The sequence below is a fragment of the Microtus pennsylvanicus genome, chromosome 6 (genome assembly GCF_037038515.1).
Source record: "Microtus pennsylvanicus isolate mMicPen1 chromosome 6, mMicPen1.hap1, whole genome shotgun sequence".
NCBI classification, from domain to species: domain Eukaryota; kingdom Metazoa; phylum Chordata; class Mammalia; order Rodentia; family Cricetidae; genus Microtus; species Microtus pennsylvanicus.
The window spans coordinates 54,644,087-54,666,856 of NC_134584.1; the positions used below are offsets into that span (position 1 = coordinate 54,644,087).

At 43.8% G+C, this 22,770-nt stretch overlaps 1 protein-coding gene across 1 annotated transcript in view; it reads left to right on the forward strand.

Annotated features, from left to right (window-relative positions):
* Sv2c (synaptic vesicle glycoprotein 2C) overlaps nt 1-22,770 on the forward strand; it is a 189,528-nt gene that overhangs the window by 81,311 nt on the left and 85,447 nt on the right. The window contains exons 3-4 of the mRNA XM_075976275.1: nt 1,518-1,698; nt 14,658-14,809. Coding sequence (XP_075832390.1) covers nt 1,518-1,698; nt 14,658-14,809 — 333 coding nt within the window. The remainder of the gene's footprint in view (nt 1-1,517; nt 1,699-14,657; nt 14,810-22,770) is intronic.

Here is a 22,770-nt window from a genome sequence, read left to right on the forward strand (position 1 = left end):
ATATTTTTTTAAAAAAGGGCTGTGTTATGCCCAGATCCGTGAAGTTCCCTAAAAGCCAACAAGGAAACCCAGTCCCATATGTATAAGCAAAGAGCCTTTATTTTATACAAGTTTGCAAACTCCGTCTCTCTGTTGTTCCACATATTATGATCGGAGAGCCCCGAGCTCGGTTAGAGTTGGGTTTCTATAGTAGTAAAGGTGGGGGTGAGAGATATCTAAGGTTCAGAACCCATGATTGGCTGACATTTGTCTAGGGGTGTCCTGGTGAGTGTGTGCTGGCAGGTGATCCTATCTACAACAGCTGGAACATTAGGATTTTCCTTTGGATGGTCTGTTCTTGGGTGGTGCTTGGGTAATCTCAGTTTATGGTCCTTCCTGCAACTGGGTATTGCTTCAGGGTAAACTACTGAGACTCAGGCCTCCATTAAGCTTATCATGGCTGGGTCCTAAACTGGCAGGTGATAATGATTGGAAGTTGAGAGCTTCCTTTGGGTGGTTTGCTCCTAGTAGCTTATCATGGTTGGCTGAGTCCTACTGGCTGAGGAGATGGGTCAGCAGTTAAAAGGACCCGGGTTCAATTCCCAGCACCCACATGACAGCTCACACCTGTCTGTAATTCCAGTTCCAGGGAATCCAACATGCTCACACAGATATACATGCGGGCAAAACACCAATGCACAGAAAAAATAAAAATAAAGAAACCATAAAACAATCAAGTGTCTACTACTCACAGTGACAGCAAGGGGGACATCTAACTCCTAGTTTTCCTTAGGGGTTGAAGCCAACATTAACATTTATTGATGTACTCAACTGTTCCTTGTCTCAGTGATCTCTTGGCTCCAAAGACCTTCTCTGAAGAGAAGAGCGAGAGAGCTAGAATCCATTATGTCTCATGCTTGTAATCACCAAGTCCACTCTCCTCAACTCCACAGAAAGGGCTAGAATCTAGACTAAAAACATGGAATCTTCTAGAAGAGTTAAGATCTGGCCTTAGCACAGGCCATTGGTGTAAGCAGAACTTTGAAACAGTCTGGAGGTCCACTTTGACCTTGGAGGGCCCTTGACTTAGTTTCTCATCTTGTCCTCGTCATGGTGACACACAGGACTTTTGGACCAGAAATGGAAATCTGGAGTCAGACTCCAAGATTGTTCTGTGAGATTTCTCATACCCACCCACTGCATACCCGTCCTCAAAAGTCTGGGTGGAATGACCCGCTTATCTTCTACATGTGATGGCAAAGGAAATAACTTCCCATAGGTGCTTCTGAGGAGTCCGGGTGGTCAAAGATCTGGCAGAGCTAGCTTCCAAACTGTCAACCAACTGCTGTATCCCTAATGATGCGCTAATCACTGTATCCCTAACGATGTGCTAATCACTGTATCCCTAACAACGCACTTTTAGAGGTGTTTTCCCTGTACAAATGCTGGACTGTGTTTTGTGCCCTGTTTGCTATTACACCCTGTTTGCTACTTGTCCCCAACCACTGACCTGTTCTTTTGTTTTCTGTGTGTTGCAGGCAGCATAGTGTACCTCGGGATGATGGTGGGGGCGTTCTTCTGGGGAGGACTGGCAGACAAAGTGGGCAGGAAGCAGTCTCTCCTGATTTGCATGTCTGTCAACGGATTCTTTGCCTTCCTTTCTTCATTTGTCCAAGGCTATGGCTTCTTTCTCCTCTGTCGTTTGCTTTCTGGATTCGGGTAAGGTTTTTCTCCTTCCTAATTTATAGCAATGTGTTTGCTCCCAATTGTAGAGTTACACTCTGTAAGATCTTAGCACCAAGAAAGAAACTTGTAACACGTTTCTGCTATTTTTGTGTCAGCCTAAGAAGCCACAGTGTTCATTCTTGGGAATGTAATTATAGACATTTAAATCCGAGAAGGTACCGAGACACCCATGCTTCTGTGCCAGGTGGTGTTGTGACTTAGCTCGAAGGGACTGGTTTTGCTTAAGTTGGAATTCTGTTTGCACAGCAAAACATGTTCAAAATCACACATTTCTTTTTAGAGATTTAAGTAAGAAAAAGCTGTGTCTATGACAACTATTCACATTATTTAGGGACTGCTCTTAAATACAGGACTAGGCTGTCTCAAATACTGTGGATTTTCCAGGCGGTGGTGGTGCATGCCTTTAATCCCAGCACTCAGGAGCTAGTTCCAGGACAGGGCCCAAAGCTACAGAGAGAAACCCTGTCTCAAAAAAAAAAAGTACTGTGGCTTTATTGGTCTAGGTGGCCTGTGTGTCTTTAACTGTGGGGGCAGGGGGTTGCTTTAGGAAACATAGTAAGTTCTGATCGTAATTCCTGATTTGGGTGGAGTTAACTAGAGTCCACTCCTAGCCATGTGAGGGGGTGCAGCAGCATCAATGATAGAGCTATTTTCTTGAAGGAGACCGAAGCACGCCCTTACTCAGGGTCCATAAGTGTAAAACCCAAAGGCCTGTTTCTGAGAGTATGAAAACTCCACTTCAATAAGGAAAAATTGGTAGAAATATAAATTTCTGCCTCCCAATTTACAACTTAGAGATAATCTTTTCAAGATATTGTTAGGAACTATAGCTACTTTTTTTTAAATGAAATAAGGGAGGCAAGATAGTTTATGAGTTTGAGAAGTTACCACCAGCAGCTGCTGATCATAACCTACAGAACAGGATGCAATTCCATGGAAGAACATCAGAGGTCCCCAGCACATCTTTCTCTTCCATACATACGCTCAACTACACAAGTAGTTTTCAGGATAGTATCAGTATGTGTTGGGCACGCTCCAAAGGGCTGGAGCCTGCAGATACAGGACAACTCCTCAGCATGCTAACTGCCTGAGGGAAGATAGCCATAAGTACTGTAAAGCTCAGTGGAGCAAGGTGTGGCCACAATGGCCTGACCCTGGAGACTGATGTCTGTGAGTCACATGGTCCCCAGAAGTGAAATAGAGAACTGTTAAATTCTTATTTAATCTATATAAGCAGAGATGTCCCATATCGAATGAAAAAAAACTCTAAATAAAAAAAATTATTAAAAACAGCCACGGCTCCTCATTCAGCTTCCAAGTGGGCACCTCTTTACAGAACTGGAACTTGCATAAGGGAGAAGCCAAGTCCCCGTGAGGAAGGATGCCACTATGTCAGCAAAAATTAATCGTGAATATCTCTCACAATCTTCCTCCAAAGGGGATGGCTATGCTTCGAGAACAAAATAAATAGATAGAAGATGGGCTTCTCAAAATTTACTGGACCCTGACTGGATTTTAGTAAACCAAAGTGACGTTGTAGTCTACCAGTCAGCATAGGAGGTTGTGACATTTTAGCTCAAGTCTGGCTCACAGTGGGCCAAGAAGTCGTCAGCTCTGTCTTGTGCTTGCTTGACTCTAAGGTTCCAGAATGTTCCATTGGAAGGGTTATGCCTGGCCGTGGCAGAGTCTCATTGGGCAAAGCATCTGCCCACCAGGTCCATTCATCACAAACGTCAGAACACGAAGAGAAGTCCAGGGTCACCAAGACCACAGCCTGCATGTTACAGATTTATAACTGAGATCGGCTATAATCAGTCCTGTTAACTTGCAACATCATAATTAGGTCACCTGGACCTTCCAAATCCGAGGCTTAGATGTCTTCCTGTTGTCTTTGCTGTGAATGCAGCAGGGCCTTGGGAGAGGTTTGATTTTAGGCTGAGATCTGCCTGGGCTTGTGGTTTCACTGTCTCTAAATGGCCAAATGTGCTCCCGGTGTGTTCTCGTCCCCCTGCCCCGCCCCGCCCCCTGGGAAGGATCTCACGATGAGTCTCAGTGAATGACCTCCAGCACTTGATCATCCTGCCTCAGCATCTCAAGTGCTGGCATTACAGGTGTGTGTTGCCATGCTCAGATTTCTGCTTTTCTTTCTTTTCACCAAGATAACATAATCTTTGTGACTTGAAATGTTTATTCTGTACAAAAAGACTTTCCTGCTGGGTACACCAGTGTTTGTTGGGGTGAGGAATAGGATCTCACTCATTGTCCATCTGCCTTTTATTTTCTCAAATGAATCTCACACCAAGGAAACACACGTCCCTCTTTATCCTTTGTTACAGACAATTAGAAAGCTGGGAAATGGAGTTGGCACCGTTAATTCATTTTCATTTGCCCTGGAATTAAATTATTTGTTTCCAGTCACTGATAATTAAGGGAATGAAAATGTGTTGGATGCCAGGCAATGTCAGATTTGGGAGCTGCTCACTGAGGGTCTGGCACTCTTGAGCCTGCTGGTCAGGAGGAGAGTGGAGTAGCAGCAGTAATGACAATAAAAGTTCTTTGTGTCTGTGCACTGGAAATGAAAGAAGAATCATGTCTTCCAGTGTGCGTGGAGCTGAGCCACGCCTGCTTCATACCTGTGCATGGTCTCCATCTCCTGATCGGGTGTCAGTGAGATCACTGTGGCTGTGTGGAATTCCTTGCCACTAACCAGGATTCTCCCATGAGCTTTATTTTTACAACTGCTTCAAAAATAAATCTAGGCATTCAAAAATGTTTTCCCTTAATTAAAAATTCAAAGCACAGACAGGCTGTTATTTCCAACTGGTCCACAGCTCCTGGGTTTTCTGTTTTTTTTTTAATCTGATTCAGAACTATACTATTTTCCATTCAAAAACATTTTTCCCTAAGAAATAATTTACTGACCACATTGAGAAAGTGAAAATTGATTTTTAAAGCTTGTAAGATTTCTAAAATATGTCTTATAAAACACCTGAAGAGTGCTTGCTTTGTGAGAGGTGATGGGTTTAGCACTTTATGCAAATTGACTGACCTAAACCTCATTGGTCCCCATAAGGAAATACTATCATGTATGTATAACTATGTAAATATTGTAGATGAGGAGGGTAAGGCACATGAAAGTGTGGTAACCACCCACGGCACACAATGACTGATCTAGCCAGGTTTCAAACCCAGGGTGTCCAGCTCCAAAGCTGGTGGTCAAAACCAAGCTTGCTATGTCTGAGACTCAACCAGAAAGGACTCTGCCTGTGTGTGGCACCACATCCCAAACAGGATCGGTGCTGCTAAGTGTTTTAACACATCTGTCCAGAAAGATTTCTGACCTCAGAATGGAATGGGAAGACCTTTGCCAGCATATACTTGAAATATCTTTAATTTAAAAATAATCTCAAATAAAACTATACACAGGGGATAAATATTTTCTTAGAAGATTTGTTGTTCAACATGGTAACCAACTGGCCACAAGTAGCTACCGGATACCTTAACTGTGACTTGCCCAACTGTAATGCATTTATTTTAAGTGCAAAGATCTATTATTACTCTACAATTTGAAGACTTGGGGCATGTAAAAAAATGTACTATCCCATGGATAATTTTACATTTAATATGTGTTGAGCGATAATACTCAGTAAATGAAGATATATTAAGATTAACCTTGATTTTTTTTCCCCTTGCTTTAGTATCTCTTCTAGAAAACACGTAATTATACATGTGGCTGTGCTCACTCTGTATTTCTCTTGGAAGCTACTGTCTTAGACAGTGCCCTTTGCAAGGCTGACCTATTTTAGTAAACCTTATCTTCCAGTCTGCCCCGTGGTAAAGGCAATGTTGATCCCAATGGGAAAGGGATGGAGCAAAATAGCTTCCGCATTCAGAGCATCCCGGGATCACACGTTAGTCATCTGCACCCTTTAGAATTCATCCTTAGAGCCCCTTGTGGGTGGCATCTTGTAGCTTTTGTCTACAGCTCTAGCAAGTTGTGGTCTGCTTCATGCAGAACTTCAAGGGACAACGCAGGAGATGGGTAACAGGAGGATGGGTAAGGAGAGCGAGATCTAGAGGGAGGGTGAGCAGAAGGTATTTCCAACAAGTGACTGATGATTGCATCTGTGTGCTTTTGTAATTTCTCACAGATATTTGTAATAAGCCCTTTTATCTTTATTCATAGAGCCATTTAGGTGTTGGGGGAATGCATTCTTCCAACTCTCTCAAGAGCTGCAAGAGCTTTTGTATACAAGACAGCTTCAGCATCCTGACCTGTGTTGAGCCACACCCCCCCCCACACACACACAGGCACTAGGCTGCTTCAGCAAGTGCATATGTATCCACAGATGTAAACGCTTAGGAGAACTAATCTGAATATAAACAAGTGAGAAGAGTTACACTGATAAATTTTTGTTATCATCTTTGGTTAGCAATGTACAGACGCCCAGATTATGTTTACAAATGACCAAGTGTCCTACAAAAGTATAGTTTATGCAGTGTTGATAAAATAACTTTCTGTGTCAAAAATTTTCTTTAATGGTTTTGGAAATTGGAGAAGTAAGTTCTCCACTGGCTGAGAAGATCTTTTCCCAGTAATGTGTCTGCCCCACATATTTCTATCTTGATTTATTATAGCAAACATGTGCCTTCTGATCAGCATAGCACCCTCGTCTTCTGTGTCAACCTAGCCTGCTCTACAGTTGCTATGTGTGCTCTTTCATCTAAGCTAGAGCAGCCATAGACAGGGATGTGCGTGTGTCCCTGTGGTAGGATATGGACTCCTTTGGGTCCGTGGCCAACAGCAGCCTAGCTGCATCATATGGAAATGCAAGCTAACACAGTCATTATGAAAATCAGTGTGTTCTTTTCTTTTTTTAAAATTTATTTATTTATTTATTAAAGATTTCTGCCTCCTCCCCGCCACCGCCCCCCATTTCCCTCCCCCTCCCCCGATCAAGTCCCCCTCCCTCATCTGCTCGAAGAGCAATCAGGGTTCCCTGCCCTGTGGGAAGTCCAAGGATCACCCACCTCCATCCAGGTCTAGTAAGGTGAGCATCCAAACTGCCTATAAAGTGGAGAAAGTGAACTGACACCAGCACACATGCATGCATTGCTGCTTTCTTCTTCTGACTACAGACTTTACATCAACAGCTACTGCTGCCTTCACTTCCTTACCCTGATGGGCTGTACCTTCACTGTGAAATAAAATAAGGCCCTTGACCCTTGGAGAGAAAAAAAAAGAAAGAAAATCAGTGTGGAGGTTCCTCAAGAAATTAAAAGTTAAAAATAGATACCAACATCTCTTGAGCTGTTGCTTGGATTGTTTCTATCTCTGGGTACAATTTAAAGCGTAACCAATTACTTCCAGATTGCTGTGTAATTTGACTGGCAGCACAATATCTTCCCTTCTTTCTCTTGATTCTCAGCGGGGATTAGCAGGATATTTTCCAAGGGACTTATTTGTGGCTATGATGCCTGGAACAGTCTACACCATACACTGTGCTTTGTATATGCCCATAATACTTGTCTTCATAAAAGCTGCCAGGCCTGCGCACTCCTGGTGGGTTTGGAACCCTGCTTATCATCTATGTGGGACATGTGGTTTTATGGTTATTCCTCCACCTGCTCAATTACGTTCTCACATAATTTCCCACTTCTAACAAGAATGCAAGGTAGAGGCAAAGGATTATTTGAAAATTACATTATGGAAAAACTAGAATTAAAGTCATTAAAGTATTCTTTATATGTGTGTGTTTTGTCTTGTATACACATGTATGCATGTTTCTGTGGGTATGCTCACTCACTGGGTGTCTGTGGGGAGCCCAGAGATTGAAGTCTGGGTGTTTTCCTTTATTGTTTCTCTGCCGTATTTGGTTTGGGGTTTTTTGTTTGTTTGTTTGGTTGGTTGGTTGGTTTTTTTTGTTGTTGTTGTTTTGTTTTGTTTTTGAGGCAGGATCTCTCACTGAACCTGGAGCTTACAGTTTCAGCTAAATTGTCTGGCTAATTCTTTGCCCACAATTCACCTGTCTCTGCCCCTGAGTGTTGGGATTATAGGAGTACTCCAGACTTCAATCTCACATCCTCGGCACCCATGAGCTAAGCCAGTGTCCCATTCATGACTTCATCTTAGTTACTGGGAAAAATAAAGCCAGACATTGTTGGAAAAAAAAAAAAGGTTAATGTTACTTACCAAAATTAGTATTATTAATTATTTAAAATTTTATTTTCCCAACTCTAAACTTCCAGTTATCAATATTCAAGTTCATTTGTGCAAATTTATATGTTTATTGTTGGATAGTTTTCTCCCTGTATAATGTGGATTTCAATGGTTATTCCTACTGTGCCTCCTATCACCAAGGATAATTAAGATTTGACATTGTTAGAAGCTCGTAAGAGGTATTTAATATCTGATAGTGAGGAAGTTCCTTATAAACTACTGCTCTGGTTGCTTCATTTTTGTAAACATCCCCTCACAGATTCCGCAAAGAAAGGACCTTGAGCAGCTTTTAATAACAGCTATCATGATATAATGAACAATAAGTTTCCATCATAAGAAAATTTAGGGATGTCTAATAGTATAAAAATTAATTATTCAATCCTTGCATTATGGATTTTTAAAGTGAAAATAATTATATTTTTCACATTAAATCTCCATTCACTGTAATTGTTTCTCATCCTTAGCACCGTTAGTGCTTTGGGTTGTGAAATTCCTTCTTCCTGGGGACCCGTCCTGTTCATTGAGAGATGCTGAGCATCCTCCCCCACCTCTACCTCCTTGATGCCAGAAGCACATCCTGAGTTGTAACAAGGCACATTGCCTCTGGATAGCTCAGGACATCTGTAGCCATCCACAGCCATGGGTCAAAGGAGAAAAAGAAAAACCAAAACCACTTTTAAGAGCTACCAATACATGGACTGTGAGAACACCCACCAAAATATTTATCTTTGATGTGTTCTCAGAAACTATATCCTAATGTGCTAAACATCACCATCAAAAACAAATATGAGGTATATTGTCCCCTCATATTTGACCTTTTTAGCTAGCATATGGATTTCGTTGCTTTCATACATGTGTATCATTATACTTTGCTGGCATTTGCCTTCCTACCGGCTCTTGTCTGCCCCCCCCCCCGCCATAGGCCTCTTTCCTCCCCAAAGTGTCTTCCTTCTGTTTTTGTGTTAAGTGTACTGTTTTGTTCGTTTATTTCTGTATTTGAGAGATAACATACTAGATTTGCCTTTCTGAGTCTTACTTATTTTGCCATCCACAAATCACATGTTCTCATCTTCTTCATGGCTGAATACCCCTGGCTCCATTGTGAATATGCACCATGCTTTCTTCATCCACTCACAAATAGAACAACTCCCCGAGAAAAGATCACCCAACCTAGTGTATTAACAGCGGATGAACAGTTGTTCCACATCCGGACTGCTGTGAACAGTGCACTGTAGACATGCATGTGCAGATGCCATTGGGGAATGCCAGCTTAGACTCCTTTGGTATAACATCAAGAAGTGAAAGTGTTGGATTGTTTGTGGTAGTTTAATTTTCGGGTTTTTGAGGAACCCAAGAGTACTGATTCCTATCATGAGTGACTAACTCACATTACCACCAGCAGTGTCTAAGGATTCTACCTTCTCTTGGTCCATATTTATTGTTGCTGTTTTTCTTTATGGTAAATTCTGATTAGACTCTGACCAAAAAAAAATGTTGCAGTAAAACAACTACAGAAAGCCTTTATTTTTTAATTTGCAAATATTAAAAGGAGGGCTGTGGGCAGCTTTATATTGTAATTGTCAGGTTTTGTAGAAACGAAATTATACTTCCAAGACATGAGTGCACCTGCAAAATGCCTCTTGTCAAGAAATTTTTATTGATGATAATTATTGCAGTTATCACATTTTTATGAAAGAGATCAGGTGTTTTAGAATCTTCTAGAATGTCCATCAGGATTGCCCAGCACCTTCTGATCAGCCCCAAGTGAACTCTTCCTGTGATAAGAACCACCAAGGCATTTGAGGGAAGGGCAGTCACAATGACTAAGGCACACAGTGACTCAGGAACACTGGGAAGTGTGCTGGCTCAGGACTTGCATCTCAGTGTCCTCGGCTTCTTTTGTGGTCAGACTGATTTTGGAAGGGGTGCGTGCCCTTGCTTTTTAAGATGTTTAAGTCATCAGAACAGCACAGTCCAGGGGAGCTGGTGTGCCTACTTCAACATGGAAAAGTCTGGAAACCTTAGGAGTAAATACGTTGTTCATGCCCACTGGGCCAGGTACAGGGGACTAAAACACAAACCAGGCTGTTTCCACATTCACCTTGAATGGAGTATGAAATATCAGAGACAGGTAATATGGCAGCCCAGGGGATGATTTTCCTCTGAAAAGAGCAGGCTACAGAAGATGGTAATATTTTTCCTTAAATAGATGGCTAGCCCCTTATAAGAGAGTGGGTGTTTAGATTGTTTTATAGATCATAGAGAATAGAGAGTTTTGCAAAGGATTGACTAGCATCCCACACTAACTGCTCAGATTCATTTAATTAGAGTTCTTTGCAGCCTGGTGTACAAACAGGTTGGGAGTCATCCATGAACAGAGGACCACCTTAGAAAAAAGCAGTGCATCAAAAATGAGCTTGATTGCTGAATATAACATTTTTCTCTTTTTAACACTGACTTACTGGAAACTAACAGGCAGTCTTAAAATTTTAGCCATGTCGGAATACATTTATCTCAGTTTCAAGGTGCCTGACTTATCTTGGCATTCATTTTTGCTTTCATGAAGTATGAGTTATAGCTGTCCCATTCAGAGTGTCCAGAATCCTGGTGAACTCTTAATGAGGATGTGAAGGGTCTGTCAAAACTCGAGATTCTTTTCTGCCCTGAAAACTGATGCCAGGGCTAGAGACATGGCCCAGTGGGTAAACACCCTTATCATGTGTGCAAGCATGAGGGGATGAATTTGAATCCCCCAAAGCCGTGTGAAAGCTGGATGCACAGCGTGAGCTCCAAGAGAGGTGGGAAGTGGAGATGGTACCCCTGGGAAGCTTGCAGGAGAGCCACCCCGTCATATGCAATGGCAAGCCAACCCACAGAGATTCTGCCTCAAACAGGCAGAAAGTAAGGGCCAGCACCAGGAGCTGTCTTCAGACCTCCAAATGCACACCCATATTCATGCACACTAATGTGTGCACGGGTGCACACACACACACACACACACACCACATGAGGGGGCAGCAGTGCTACAGAACAGGTACTCAGCATGACATGATTTGTGAGAGAAACATTCTATTTCCCACTCAGACTGTGTGTTGCTATGAAACCATCTAAAACCTGTTCAGACATTGTTGAATTTTAAAAGTGACCTAGCATGAGCTTCCCAAACAATCAAGCAGAATTAGGAGTCTACTGTGGTATGGAGCCAGCCCGTTCTCACTACCTACCACATGTATGTTTTTTGTTTGAGGATTTGGTTGGTAGACAGGGACCTGGTTGCCGCTCATGTGTGGGCTGATGTTAATCACCATGTCTTTCATCAGAATACTTTTTGAAGTTAGAAATTTTATGTAGTCATAGTATTTATAGCCTAGAGAAAAGGAAATATGGCTTTAACCAAGGAATTTGCTGCTGATTCTTACCAAGAAATGAACTGTGGGTCTGGGGAATATTGTGTTGTGCTTGCAAAACATGCACAAGGCCCTAGGGTTGATCCCTAGCACTAGGAAACCAGGGAGGAAGGGAGAGGAGGGTAAAAGAAGAGAGGGAAATAAAAGGAAGACAGGTACTATGACCCATTTTGATACACATGAAAATATGTACATAATGAATATAATTATATATGTTAATGTACACCATAAATGTTTATAGAAATAAAGCTTTTATGGAATGGACTTAAGCTTTTCCTTATTACTTAAATTGCCATCAAATATTTTCATTTCAATCATATTTCCTAAGAAGCTATAGAGTTTTCTAAACTGTTTTCGTGGCTCATAGACTGAATGCACTGAGCTGAGCAGCCTGTCCGTGTCCACCAGTGGATGACTGCAGCATCATTGTAAGTGGGACAGGTACTTAAAACGATGCTGTATTTGACCTCCCAGTTAACGTGAAGAATTATACATCCGGTGGTTCACTTGGTCAGGCCAATTTGTTGCGAAATGACCTTTTCTTAAATTGCATTTGCTGAAGGCATGACTAATAGTCCTTTATTGTATTAAAGGCTCAACAAAAATCAGTTGCTAGATGGATGGACATGTTTTACTCTCTGACATTACATTATTTGAAATGTCAATAGCAATTTACCTTATGGTACCATAAATGGAGGAATACATACTTGTAGGCTAGATCTCTAGGAGCTAGCGCCACACCCTGGCTGTGTTGTTTCACATCTTTATGTGTGTATATACACACACGTATATGTATATGTCGTGATATGTAAGTAAAGCCTTTATGTACAGCTTTAAGTGACATGTTTAGTAGAGTCTTTGTGTCTGACTTGAGGAGAAATGTTTCAACAAAGCCTTTGCTATGTTTGAGTTAATCAATAGAGGCTAAGAAATTGTTTTGAGACCATTTGAACCTTGGAGAAATGTCTCTGTGAAGACTCTGCACTTGGTGCTATGGGAGAGCTTGCACTGACCTTGGTTCTAAGACACTCCTGGCAGCCCTGGCTAAACACTCCCGGCTAGCCATCATCGAAAGGGACTGAGATCTGTGTGGGTTGTCTGCTTTCATGGGCAGCAAGAGCAAGATAACTTTGTTAACTGGAAACTTTCACAGCCTCATCTAACATTTTATGTTTGAATAAAGTAACTGGAGTGAGCTAGCTGGGTGTCAGTGTTTTCCAAGAAAGCTGAACCCCTCTGCTTCATCGGAAAATGAAGGCTTAGCATCTTGGTGAGCTTCTCTATCTACTGCGGTACCTACAACTCAACATCAAACAATATGTATATGTGTATATGCATATATATGTGTTTGTGTGTGATATGTGTATATGTGTGTATTGTATATATTATATATATTTGCATAAACATATATATTCGGTTTTTCAAGGCAGGGTTTCTCTGTGTAGCCTTGGCTGTCCTGGAACTTGCTCTGTAAATCAAGCTGGACTCAAACTCACAGGGGCCTTTCTGCCTCTGCCTCCCGAATGCTAGGATTAAAAGTGTGTACCACCACAACCTGGCCTAAAACAATACATTTAAGATAATAGTTTGAAGCAAATATAAGTAATACTTTCTGAGGCAGCTGTTCCAAAATTTAGAGTCAAGATTTTTTGAAATTAGAATGAAATGTATGATTTGCCTACCAGAGTAGACAAATTTTATCCCAACCAGCAAGATACGAATGGTGGTCCCTGATAAACCTAGGGGAGAGGAATGGAGGGGCAAGAGACAAGAAAAATAACAGCAAGACAGAATTTCTGATCAAACCGCCATTTATTATTCCTTCAGAAGCTGTTATACAGCAAACGGGCAAGGGGGAAGGGAGATGTGTCAGGTCTGCTGGAATTCAGGCCTGGAGACATCCCTAGCTGATAAGTAAATACTGGGGGTCTGTGATGTTGACTAACAAAGGAAAAGCTAATGTTTTCTAAAAGCCTGGTGCCTGCAAGTCTCACTAGGCTAATGTCCTAGGTCCGGAACTTGCCTGCAAAGGTGAATATCTTACTTGTGAATTTAAGATGGCTGTAAACAAAACACAGATCTCATAATACAGGTCTTTGCTTCCTGCAAAATTTATTGTTATTGTTGTTTTCGAGACAGGGTTTCTCTGTGTAGTTTTGGAGCCTCTCTTGGCACTCGTTCTGAAGACCAGGCTGACCTCAAACTCACAGAGATCCGCCTGCCTCTGCCTCCTGAGTTCTGGGATTAAAGGCGAGTGTCACTACTGCCCAGCAAGTAGACAAAATTTTAATTGTGTAGTGTCAACACGTGAGTGAGTCTTTCATTTGAATGGTTTACCCACTAGTCACACTATAGCTTCAAGTCAGTCAGCAGCTCTTATAAGTACCCTTTCTAGGGGGTGGACAAGTGGCTCAGTGGTTAAGAATACTTTCTGCTCTTCTAGAGAACCCTAGTTCAGTTGGAAGAACCTTCATGGGTGGCACCTATATGTAACTCCAGCTCCAGGAGATCTGACACTCTATTCTGGTCTCCACAGGTACCCACACATATGTACAAACACACACACACACACACACAAACACACATACACAAATAAATAAATATATATATATATATATATATATATATATATATATATATATATATATATAGTAAAATATTTTTAAGACAGAGGAATGAACAAAATACCATACTTGGTACAAACCCTTACATTTGTGCTCATTCAGCTGTCCTATCTCCTGGATAAAGATTAGAACCAGTCTAGGAGGCGAGCCTGTCCATATGTCTGTCTGCCAGCGAAGCACATCAGCCCTGCTGTGAGGGAACAGGGACTAAGGATGGCAGACAGCGCCCTAGGGGTATTTACAGCAGAGCCCAAAGTTCCCACCAGTCATATGGCTGAGATACATCACAGGGCTTCTCTTCGCTTTAATGAATCAATTAGGGTACTTATTTTAAAAAAACCACCAGAATGCTGTAACTTTTAATAAATATCACATAGGCTGTCCAGCACTGAGCACAAACCCCATCTGAATTGCAAGCAAAGCTGTAAACCACATTAGTGGGGAACCACTGCCACCTTCTGCCCATATAGCTTAATTGCAATTCCAAGTTTGGGCAAGACTGTATCATGTACCTATGTTCGCCATGGACACTTCCTATAAAATGATAGAAAATGCACCTCGCTTGCTGTGCCAGGAATGGGAGAGAATATGCATTGCTAGCGTTGGCTTTGGATTTGCCCCTCCCACCTCACCTTAGCTGTCCCAGACCCAATCTCATGTGTTCTCTGCACTTCTTGGCAGGATTGGAGGCGCCATTCCTACCGTGTTCTCCTACTTCGCTGAAGTCCTAGCCCGGGAGAAGCGGGGTGAGCACCTCAGTTGGCTCTGCATGTTCTGGATGATTGGTGGAATCTACGCGTCAGCCATGGCCTGGGCCATCATCCCACACTACGGTAAGGGACTGGCCATGTTTCCGCTTCCCTCTCCATCCGTTTCCTCTCTGTGCTGAGCTCTGGCTTGGGGACAGGGCTGTCCTCGTCAGGTGTCTGCCACTCATAATGTTCAGGAGGTGTTCCTCTCCATGGGGAGGTCTGTATAAAGACGGTGTCAAATGGTCCTTTGGGCATGTGGATAGAAGAGGCAGGACTTCTGTGCTGCTCTTGCGCAGTAAGAGTTGGTGGTCACCCCATCCTCCACTTTCCCCATAGCTGCGATTCCTTCAGGCTCACCCATCTCTGACACTGTATATCTAGGTTCAGAGTCAGGTCCCACAGGTTGAGGATTCTATCCCGCACGACTGACCTGTTTCTGATGCTCCAGATGCCAGCTGCAAGTCCAGGCCTCCTCTGAGTGACCAGTTGGAAATTGGAGTTTTCCCCAATCCTCCTCCTCATGTGTAGCTGCTTTCTATAGTGGCTCACAGATCTCAGGGAAATGCCCACATTGAATTTCCCAATTTATTATCAAGGAAGTTACAGAGGATACAAGTGAGCTTCCAGATGCCGACATATGGGGGGAGCAAAGAACCACACGTCCAGGTTCACCATTCTCCATGCGTTCAGCAGCAGAGAGCTTCCAAATCTCATAGTTCATGGGTACGGTCAGTTAATAACCCAGGCTTTAGCCAGAGGATGGGGTACATAACTGTGGTATGTCTTTCTGGTGACCCGCTCTACACAGAAACACATCAAAACTAGGCTCACGTGAACAGAGTCATTCCTATCTCTTAGATAACTCCAGAGGGTGAGGCCTCTATGTTGTGAGCTGGGAATGAAGTTCTGCCACAGTTGTACCGGGAATCACAATAGTACAGTCGGTGTCAACATTCGCCACGGTTTCTACCAGGAATCACAATAGTACAGTCAGTGTCAACACCCGCCACAGTTGTACCAGGAATCACAATAGGACAGTCAGTGTCAACACCCACCACAGTTGTACCAGGAATCACAATAGTACAGTCAGTGTCAACACCCGCCACAGTTGCTATCAGGAATCACAATAGTACAGTCAGTGTCAACACCCGCCACAGTTGTACCAGGAATCACAATAGTACAGTCAGTGTCAACACCCACCACAGTTGTACCAGGAATCACAATAGTACAGTCAGTGTCAACACCCACCACAGTTGTACCAGGAATCACAATAGTACAGTCAGTGTCAACACCCACCACAGTTTCTACCAGGAATCACAGTAGTACAGTCAGTGTCAACACCCACCACAGTTTCTACCAGGAATCACAATAGTACAGTCAGTGTCAACACCCACCACAGTTGTACCAGGAATAACAATAGTACAGTCAGTGTCAACACCCACCACAGTTGTACCAGGAATCACAATAGTACAGTCAGTGTCAACACCCACCACAGTTGTACCGGGAATCACAATAGTACAGCCAGTGTCAACACCCACCACAGTTTCTACCAGGAATCACAATAGTACAGTCAGTGTCAACACCCACCACAGTTGTACCAGGAATCACAATAGTACAGCCAGTGTCAACACCCACCACAGTTGTACCAGGAATCACAATACTACAGCCAGTGTCAACACCCACCACAGTTGTACCAGGAATCACAATAGTACAGCCAGTGTCAACACCCACCACAGTTGTACCAGGAATCACAATAGTACAGCCAGTGTCGACACCCACCACAGTTTCTACCAGAAATCACAATAGTACAGTCAGTGTCAACACCCGCCACAGGTGTACCAGGAATCACAATAGTACAGTCAGTGTCAACACCCACCACAGTTGTACCAGGAATCACAATAGTACAGCCAGTGTCAACAGCCACCACAGTTGTACCAGGAATCACAATAGTACAGCCAGTGTCAACACCCACCACAGTTGTACCAGGAATCACAATAGTACAGTCAGTATCAACACCCACCACAGTTGTACCAGGAATCACAATAGTACAGTCAGTGTCAACACCCACTACAGTTTCTACCAGGAATCACAATAGTACAGTCAGTGTCAACACCCACCACAGTTGTACCAGGAATCACAATAGTACAGCCAGTGTCAACACCCACCACAGTTGTACCAGGAATCACAATAGTACAGTCAGTGTCAACACCCACCACAGTTTCTACCAGGAATCACAATAGTACAGTCAGTGTCAACACCCACCACAGTTGTACCAGGAATCACAATAGTACAGTCAGTGTCAACACCCACCACAGTTGTACCAGGAATCACAATAGTACAGTCAGTGTCAACACCCACCACAGTTTCTACCAGGAATCACAATAGTACAGTCAGTGTCAACACCCACCACAGTTGTACCAGGAATCACAATAGTACAGCCAGTGTCAACACCCACCACAGTTGTACCAGGAATCACAATAGTACAGCCAGTGTCAACACCCACCACAGTTGTACCAGGAATCACAATAGTACAGCCAGTGTCAACACCCACCACAGTTTCTACCAGGAATCACAATAGTACAGTCAGTGTCAACACCAGCCACAGTTTCTACCAGGAATCACAATAGTACAGTCAGTGTCAACACCCACCACAGTTTCTACCAGGAATCACAATAGTACAGTCAGTGTCAACACCCACCACAGTTGTAGCAGGAATCTCAATAGTACAGCCAGTGTCAACACCCACCACAGTTTCTACCAGGAATCAAAATAGTACAGTCAGTGTCAACACCCGCCACAGTTGTACCAGGAATCACAATAGTACAGTCAGTGTCAACACCCGCCACAGTTGTACCAGGAATCACAATAGTACAGTCAGTGTCAACACCCTCCACAGTTGTACCAGGAATCACAATAGTACAGCCAGTGTCAACACCCACCACAGTTGTACCAGGAATCACAATAGTACAGCCAGTGTCAACACCCACCACAGTTGTACCAGGAATCACAATAGTACAGTCAGTGTCAACACCCACCACAGTTGTACGAGGAATCACAATAGTACAGCCAGTGTCAACACCCACCACAGTTGTACCAGGAATCACAATAGTACAGTCAGTGTCAACACCCACCACAGTTGTACGAGGAATCACAAGAGTACAGTCAGTGTCAACACCCACCACAGTTGTATGAGGAATCACAATAGTACAGTCAGTGTCAACACCCACCACAGTTGTACCAGGAATCACAATACTACAGCCAGTGTCAACACCCACCACAGTTTCTACCAGGAATCACAATAGTACAGCCAGTGTCAACGCCCACCACAGTTGCTATCAGGAATCACAATAGTACAGTCAGTGTCAACACCCACCACAGTTGTACCAGGAATCACAATAGTGCAGCCAATGTCAACACCCACCACAGTTGTACCAGGAATCAAAATAGTACAGCCAGTGTCAACACCCACCACAGTTGTACCAGGAATCACAATAGTACAGTCAGTGTCAACACCCACCACAGTTGTACGAGGAATCACAATAGTACAGCCAGTGTCAACACCCACCACAGTTTCTACCAGGAATCACAATAGTACAGCCAGTGTCAACACCCACCACAGTTGTACCAGGAATCACAATAGTGCAGTCAGTGTCAACACCCACCACAGTTTCTACCAGGAATCACAATAGTACAGTCAGTGTCAACACCCACCACAGTTGTACCAGGAATCACAATAGTACAGCCAGTGTCAACACCCACCACAGTTGTACCAGGAATCACAATAGTACAGTCAGTGTCAACACCCACCACAGTTTCTACCAGGAATCACAGTAGTACAGTCAGTGTCAACACCCACCACAGTTTCTACCAGGAATCACAGTAGTACAGTCAGTGTCAACACCCACCACAGTTTCTACCAGGAATCACAATAGTACAGCCAGTGTCAACACCCACCACAGTTGTACCAGGAATCACAATAGTACAGTCAGTGTCAACACCCACCACAGTTGTACCAGGAATCACAATAGTACAGTCAGTGTCAATACCCACCACAGTTGTACCAGGAATCACAATAGTACAGTCAGAGTCAACACCCACCACAGTTGTACCAGGAATCACAATAGTACAGTCAGTGTCAACAACCACCACATTTGTACCAGGAATCACAATAGTACAGCCAGTGTCAACACCCACCACAGTTGTACCAGGAATCACAATACTACAGCCAATGTCAACACCCACCACAGTTTCTACCAGGAATCACAATAGTACAGCCAGTGTCAACACCCACCACAGTTGTACCAGGAATCACAATAGTACAGTCAGTGTCAACACCCGCCACAGTTGTACCAGGAATCACAATAGTACAGCCAGTGTCAACACCCACCACAGTTGTACCAGGAATCACAATAGTACAGTCAGTGTCAACACCCACCACAGTTTCTACCAGGAATCACAATAGTACAGCCAGTGTCAACACCCACCACAGTTGTACCAGAAATCACAATAGTACAGTCAGTGTCAACACCCACCACAGTTGTACCAGGAATCACAATAGTACAGTCAGTGTCAACACCCACCACAGTTGTACCAGGAATCACAATACTACAGCCAGTTTCAACACCCACCACAGTTGTACCAGGAATCACAATAGTACAGCCAGTGTCAACACCCACCACAGTTGTACCAGGAATCACAATAGTACAGCCAGTGTCAACACCCACCACAGTTGTACCAGGAATCACAATAGTACAGCCAGTGTCAACACCCACCACAGTTTCTACCAGGAATCACAATAGTACAGTCAGTGTCAACACCAGCCACAGTTTCTACCAGGAATCACAATAGTACAGTCAGTGTCAACACCCACCACAGTTTCTACCAGGAATCACAATAGTACAGTCAGTGTCAACACCCACCACAGTTGTAGCAGGAATCTCAATAGTACAGCCAGTGTCAACACCCACCACAGTTTCTACCAGGAATCAAAATAGTACAGTCAGTGTCAACACCCGCCACAGTTGTACCAGGAATCACAATAGTACAGTCAGTGTCAACACCCGCCACAGTTGTACCAGGAATCACAATAGTACAGTCAGTGTCAACACCCTCCACAGTTGTACCAGGAATCACAATAGTACAGCCAGTGTCAACACCCACCACAGTTGTACCAGGAATCACAATAGTACAGCCAGTGTCAACACCCACCACAGTTGTACCAGGAATCACAATAGTACAGTCAGTGTCAACACCCACCACAGTTGTACGAGGAATCACAATAGTACAGCCAGTGTCAACACCCACCACAGTTGTACCAGGAATCACAATAGTACAGTCAGTGTCAACACCCACCACAGTTGTACGAGGAATCACAAGAGTACAGTCAGTGTCAACACCCACCACAGTTGTATGAGGAATCACAATAGTACAGTCAGTGTCAACACCCACCACAGTTGTACCAGGAATCACAATACTACAGCCAGTGTCAACACCCACCACAGTTTCTACCAGGAATCACAATAGTACAGCCAGTGTCAACGCCCACCACAGTTGCTATCAGGAATCACAATAGTACAGTCAGTGTCAACACCCACCACAGTTGTACCAGGAATCACAATAGTGCAGCCAATGTCAACACCCACCACAGTTGTACCAGGAATCAAAATAGTACAGCCAGTGTCAACACCCACCACAGTTGTACCAGGAATCACAATAGTACAGTCAGTGTCAACACCCACCACAGTTGTACGAGGAATCACAATAGTACAGCCAGTGTCAACACCCACCACAGTTTCTACCAGGAATCACAATAGTACAGCCAGTGTCAACACCCACCACAGTTGTACCAGGAATCACAATAGTGCAGTCAGTGTCAACACCCACCACAGTTTCTACCAGGAATCACAATAGTACAGTCAGTGTCAACACCCACCACAGTTGTACCAGGAATCACAATAGTACAGCCAGTGTCAACACCCACCACAGTTGTACCAGGAATCACAATAGTACAGTCAGTGTCAACACCCACCACAGTTTCTACCAGGAATCACAGTAGTACAGTCAGTGTCAACACCCACCACAGTTTCTACCAGGAATCACAGTAGTACAGTCAGTGTCAACACCCACCACAGTTTCTACCAGGAATCACAATAGTACAGCCAGTGTCAACACCCACCACAGTTGTACCAGGAATCACAATAGTACAGTCAGTGTCAACACCCACCACAGTTGTACCAGGAATCACAATAGTACAGTCAGTGTCAATACCCACCACAGTTGTACCAGGAATCACAATAGTACAGTCAGAGTCAACACCCACCACAGTTGTACCAGGAATCACAATAGTACAGTCAGTGTCAACAACCACCACATTTGTACCAGGAATCACAATAGTACAGCCAGTGTCAACACCCACCACAGTTGTACCAGGAATCACAATACTACAGCCAATGTCAACACCCACCACAGTTTCTACCAGGAATCACAATAGTACAGCCAGTGTCAACACCCACCACAGTTGTACCAGGAATCACAATAGTACAGTCAGTGTCAACACCCGCCACAGTTGTACCAGGAATCACAATAGTACAGCCAGTGTCAACACCCACCACAGTTGTACCAGGAATCACAATAGTACAGTCAGTGTCAACACCCACCACAGTTTCTACCAGGAATCACAATAGTACAGCCAGTGTCAACACCCACCACAGTTGTACCAGAAATCACAATAGTACAGTCAGTGTCAACACCCACCACAGTTGTACCAGGAATCACAATAGTACAGTCAGTGTCAACACCCACCACAGTTGTACCAGGAATCACAATACTACAGCCAGTTTCAACACCCACCACAGTTGTACCAGGAATCACAATACTACAGCCAGTGTCAACACCCGCCACAGTTTCTACCAGGAATCACAATAGTACAGCCAGTGTCAACGCCCACCAGAGTTGCTATCAGGAATCACAATAGTACAGCCAGTGTCAACACCCACCACAGTTTCTACCAGAAATCACAATAGTACAGTCAGTGTCAACACCCACCACAGTTGTACCAGGAATCACAATAGTACAGCCAGTGTCAACACCCACCACAGTTGTACCAGGAATCACAATAGTACAGCCAGTGTCAACACCCACCACAGTTTCTACCAGGAATCACAGTAGTACAGTCAGTGTCAACACCCACCACAGTTTCTACCAGGAATCACAATAGTACAGCCAGTGTCAACACCCACCACAGTTGTACCAGGAATCACAATAGTACAGTCAGTGTCAACACCCGCCACAGTTGTACCAGGAATCACAATAGTACAGTCAGTGTCAACACCCTCCACAGTTGTACCAGGAATCACAATAGTACAGCCAGTGTCAACACCCACCACAGTTGTACCAGGAATCACAATGGTACAGTCAGAGTCAACACCCACCACAGTTGTACCAGGAATCACAATAGTACAGTCAGTGTCAACAACCACCACATTTGTACCAGGAATCACAATAGTACAGTCAGTGTCAACACCCGCCACAGTTGTACCAGGAATCACAATAGTACAGTCAGTGTCAACACCCGCCACAGTTTTACCAGGAATCACAATAGTACAGTCAGTGTCAACACCCTCCACAGTTGTACCAGGAATCACAATAGTACAGCCAGTGTCAACACCCACCACAGTTGTACCAGGAATCACAATACTACAGCCAGTGTCAACACCCACCACAGTTGTACCAGGAATCACAATAGTACAGTCAGTGTCAACACCCACCACAGTTGTACGAGGAATCACAATAGTACAGCCAGTGTCAACACCCACCACAGTTGTACCAGGAATCACAATAGTACAGTCAGTGTCAACACCCACCACAGTTGTACGAGGAATCACAAGAGTACAGTCAGTGTCAACACCCACCACAGTTGTATGAGGAATCACAATAGTACAGTCAGTGTCAACACCCACCACAGTTGTACCAGGAATCACAATACTACAGCCAGTGTCAACACCCACCACAGTTTCTACCAGGAATCACAATAGTACAGCCAG